General features: G+C 50.1%; 1 protein-coding gene across 1 annotated transcript; it reads right to left on the bottom strand.

The window, feature by feature from the left end:
* Nucleotides 1–715: 715 nt before the first annotated feature.
* Nucleotides 716–4,141, bottom strand: RPP25L (ribonuclease P/MRP subunit p25 like). Its single transcript, XM_033164474.1, has 2 exons — nucleotides 4,118–4,141; nucleotides 716–2,080 (listed from the first exon to the last, which is right to left on the bottom strand). The coding sequence occupies exon 2, from the start codon at nucleotides 2,049–2,051 to the stop codon at nucleotides 1,494–1,496; it is 558 nt and encodes a 185-aa protein (XP_033020365.1). The 5' UTR covers nucleotides 2,052–2,080; nucleotides 4,118–4,141; the 3' UTR covers nucleotides 716–1,493.
* Between the last annotated feature and the right edge of the window lie 951 nt (nucleotides 4,142–5,092).

The following is a 5,092-nucleotide window of genomic DNA, read 5'->3' as shown; positions in this document are numbered from 1 at the left end:
ACCTGACAGGCAGGCGGCAACATTTAGACACAGTCACAGTCTGGAAGAAAGTGTTTGAAAGAGGCAGAGGACAGAATGAAGCGAGGGTGACAGCAATGACAGGCCCAGCTAAAGGAACATCACCCAGCTATTCTCAGGGGCAACTCAGTTCAGGCAGCAGCTCCAGCATCACAAGGCTGATGACCTCAAGGATTCCCAAAGTCGCTATCATGCAAACACCACTTGTCCTCCAAGGAACAAGATCACAGGGTGTTTGGGACCAATACTTCTTGCTCACCCACAGGCAATGCTCAATTCTTAAGATTCCTTTTACCTTGCTTTATTCAAGATAAGATGGGGCATTCTCCTGGCAAAGGCAAATCAAGAGTCTTCAACTAAGGGCCGGTAATTTCAATTCACTCTTCTTTGACAGCCCTCCTGAATGAATAATCAGCTGTCAAGTCCAGAGGTAACAAGAAATTCGAATTAATACCTTTAATGGCATAATTGTCAGCCATTTCCAGCACTTTTTGAAGTCAGGAGGACAGAAGAACGAAGTCCTCAATCTCCACCCCTCACCCCAAGGGAGGTCCTTGGAGTTTCAGCCACTTACAGGTTCAGAGAAGAACTGAACAAGGTGTATGCAGACCACATGAGAGAGGAAGCAGTGCAGCACCTTAGATGGAATGGGAGTTGGGGGTTGATGTGTTCAGAGATGACAGACCAACGGCAGGTATGTAGGCGAGCAATGAACATTTTCATGGCCTAGTATCTTTTACTGGCAAGACTGCTTTGGAGACAAAAATAAAACTTGCTGAACAAAATTACACTGCGTCCAACCCATAGCTCTGAAGTTACAAACACCTGATGAGATGCTACTTTTTCATGTACAGGTACATCAGGAAGTCCCTTGGCACAATCACACACAAGGCACTCGCCTCTCACCTTTGTGCTGAATCCCTTCTTTTGAATGCTCGGGACCTTAATGCAAAAGCAAGATAATCTAAAAGTATGGAGGCCCTCAGGCCACAAGGAAACCAGCAATGTTATCTGATGACAATGTGATATGATATCCCGGGGTCGTGGCAATCTGCCGATCTTGTTCAGATGAACAGAAGTGGGTTAGATGGCGAAGGGCGAGACTCTTGCAGCGTCAGAAGAGACAGGTAATGGGAGGCAGCAGGGCACCAGCGAAGGAAACATCTAAGACTTCCTCCCTGGTTTCATTATCCTTCCCACCAAGAAAGATCCTGCACATTGCCATTTCAAGCACCCAAATCCTGAATATGCCGGGCACAACCCAGTGAGGCATTTCCTGTTCAAACGAGGGGAAAAGCCACAACACAAGACCCCCGTGCTCAGTCTGTCCAACGCCAGGTGACTTCTGAATTCAGACAGACTCTCCTTTCCTCTCCTCCAGATGCAGCTTCTCTCTGCCAGTGTTTCTAACGCCTCCCACTTTATTCTGATAACCGGCTGGCTTTCCTTGTCTGCCGTTCTGAAGCTGGGCTCGCTCAGGGCTTTTTGTAAGAGTCCTCCCGTCTACCAGAGCGGGGAAGCTTCCGAGCGTGAGCGGCCCCCCTGCCTCCCCCCTGCTTCCTCTTGGCCTGGCCCTGGGACTCCGATGATTTCAGCGTTTCTAACCAGAAGGCATCAAAAGACCCGGGAGCCTGGTAGCCTGGCTCTTGAGTGTCCAGCGGATCCTTGCTCAGCAAGACACAAATGGCAGGAATATTCCGCTTCACAGTCAAAGAATCAAGGCCGGCCTCTGGCACGATGGGCTCCCAGATCTCCTCTGTTTGCCTAAAGAACACTTTTGTGATCTGGTGGAGGCTTTGAAGCCTTCTCTTCATGATCTCCACGCAGGTGATGGTCTTGCTGATGGCCTTGCCGGCGCCACTGAAGAGGACCTGCCGCACGGCCTCCGACTCCATCTTGCCAATGGCGTAGCCCATCAGGTTCCGGATTTTGCTGCCGTCCTTCACTTTCATTTCAATTATATCGGAAGGCAAGTTGGTGAAGGGAAGAGGCGACGGCTTCTCCACAGTCTTGGACTTCTGATAGTTCTCCATGATCCCCCACTGCCGGCACCTAGGTTGGGCTAGGGAGGGGGGGGAAGGGAAAGACACAACTGTCACAAATAAATCCAGGGGCTCAATTAAGGCTAGGAAAATAAAATACTATGAATATGTAACAAAGCAATTGCTTCACTGACAAGGGTTGCATGCACTCCACCCCTCCATCTCCTAAGGTAAAGGTAAAGGGACCCCTGACCGTTAGGTCCAGTCACGGACGACTCTGGGGTTGCGGCGCTCATCTCGCTTTACTGGCCAAGGGAGCCGGCGTACAGCTTCTGGGTCATGTGGCCAGCATGACTAAGCCGCTTCTGGCGAACTAGAGCAGTGCACAGAAACACAGTTTACCTTCCCAATGGAGCGGTACCTATTTATCTACTTGCACTTCGTGCTTTCAAACTGCTAGGTTGGCAGGAGCAGGGACCGAGCAACGGGAGCTCACTCCGTCGCGGGGATTTGAACAGAATGCACACGAAAGCTCATACCAGTAACAAACCCAGTTGGTCTCTAAGGTGCTCCTGGAAGGAATTCTTTTATTTTATATCAATTAAAACTTAAGTCACTAATATATAACCTAAAATTATCATTTAAGGCCTTAATCATTATGCTAGCACAGCTTGTTCCCTAAGTTTTATGGCAATCGCACAAAATTTGGCTACCCTTAACGTGATCTCAGGATCCTTGTCCTCTACTGGGGATTTTAGACACTGAAGTTCGGATTCATTTGGAGATTTTTGCATAGCAGAGGTAATGAATACCGAGCGTATATCCCCATAGACATGGCAGCATAACAAGGCATGAGAGACATTTTCCACCTCCATCAAGCCACAGGGGCAGACTCGATCCGCGTATGGTTTACCCTCGAATCTGCCCTGCAATAAGGCAGATGGCAGCACGTTGAATCTAGCGAGGGTATATGACTGACTGTATTTAGGTATTTGTAATTTTGATAATTTGCTGGGGTAAACGCAACGTGCCTCGGCCCTGTCCTACCCCGCGGGGTGGTTGTGTGTATGCACGCAGGGAGGAGAGGGAGACAAACGATGCAGTACAAGTACCTACGGGACCGCCTCTCCTGGTATGCCCCACGGAGGACCTTAAGGTCCATAAATAGCAACACCCTAGAGGTCCCGGGCCCTAAGGAAGTCAGATTAGCCTCAACCACAGCCAGGGCCTTTTCAACACTGGCTCCAGCCTGGTGGGACGCTGTGTGTCATGTGACCAGGGCCCTGCAGGATCTCACTGGCCTTTGGCTTGGAATCAACTTGATCCCCTCTTTCCTTTTTGTGATGGAACTCCTATTTGGGGACTTCCCTGGCTTTTTTCTGGCCCACGTAGGACCAGTCTGGATAGTTGGCCTTGGTGAAGATTTGACGTTTTCTTCCCCAAACATCAGAGGTCAAGAGAACTACCTCACATTCAGAAAATACCTGAAGGCAGCCCTGTTTAGGGAAGTTTTTAGACTGTGATATTTTAAATGTATTTTAATATTTGATGAAAGTCGCCCAGAGTGGCTGGGGAGACCCAGCCAGATGGGCAGGGTACAAATAATAAATTATTATTATTATTATTATTATTAGTTTTTTTTATTTGAGTTGCAATGAAATGAGGCTACACTTTAATGTTGTATTTTAACCTTGTTTTTAAGTTGTATACCTGGTGTTAGCTGCCCTGAGCCTGGTCTTGGCTGGGGAGGGCAGGGTATAAATAAAATTCATTATTATTATTATTATTATTATTATTATTATTATTAAAGTACACAATGAAGTACACATCTATCTATACACAAAAGACTGCATGCATATTATATATATACACACACACAAAAATACATGTATATATGCGCACACACAGAATACACCCCCCACCCCGAGGTACCGCAGCTATTTCAGGAAAAGCAGGCAGAGGGGGCCTCTGAACATGCGCAGTGTTTTCCTACGGGGAGGCGGCTCTCTGCACGCGCCCAGAGGCTCCCTCGCCTGCTCGGAGGGAAGGAGACGCGCCGCCCTCCTCACTCCACGCCCTCCTCTCCGGCATTACAGGCAGAGACCCCAGAGATATACCTGCCCTTTGGACGAAGGGACCGGCGGCCGCCTCTCTCCGCCGCTCGCCTTCTTAGCCTCTCAGGGAGCGGAAGCGACGAGAGGGCGGCGCTCTCCCGCACTGCGCACGCGCGGCGGGGCGGCCATCTTGCGGCGAGCCGGAAGGAGGCGGGGCGAAAGAGAGAGAGACAGGCAGCGAAGGTAAGCCCCGCCTCCCCCGACGAGCGATTGGACGAGGGCGCGGGGTGGCCCTCCCCCTGCCGCAGACGGGCGTGATGCGCAGGGCGGGCTGGCCGCCTGCAGGGGGCGCTCGGGAGATGCCAGCCGCGGAAGAAGCGGGGAGTTCCGCGGGCGGAGGAGGAAGGCTCTCTGCGAGTGGCCCCCTTTCCAAACTGAAAATTCTTCGTTTCAGGGGTCCCCCCCTTTTTTTTCTTTTTTGCAAATGTGCATGATGTAGCAAAAGGGAAAAATCAGGAGAAGCAATAAAGAAAGAGCAAGAAAAGATGAAATAAGAGGAGAGGGAGAGAAAGAGGGGGATAAGTCGAGAGGCCTCCAGGGTTAGGGTACCCCCCCTTCCAGGTCTTGTTGGTGGGGCGGGACACGCACGTGGTCTTTCTCCAGATGTGCAACAGCCGGAAAAAAGAAAAAAGAAGCGAGGGGGGAGGGGATCATAGAATCCTAGAGTTGGAAGAGACCCCAAGGGCCATCCAGTCCAACCCCCTGCCAAGCAGGAAACACCATCAAAGCATTCCTGACAGATGGCTGTCAAGCCTCCGCTTAAAGACCTCCAAAGAAGGAGACTCCACCACACTCCTTGGCAGCAAATTCCATCGTCGAACAGCTCTCACTGTCAGGAAGTTCTTCCTCATGTTTAGGTGGAATCTTCTTTCTTGTAGTTTGAATCCATTGCCCCGTGTCCGCTTCTCTGGAGCAGCACAAAACAACCTTTCTCCCTCCTCTATATGACATCCTTTTATATATTTGAACACAGATATC

This window comes from Lacerta agilis, chromosome 11, assembly GCF_009819535.1.
Source record: "Lacerta agilis isolate rLacAgi1 chromosome 11, rLacAgi1.pri, whole genome shotgun sequence".
Lineage (NCBI taxonomy): Eukaryota > Metazoa > Chordata > Lepidosauria > Squamata > Lacertidae > Lacerta > Lacerta agilis.
The sequence above is the reverse complement of the archived record's forward strand: the minus strand, read 5'-3'. Positions and strand labels throughout refer to the sequence as shown.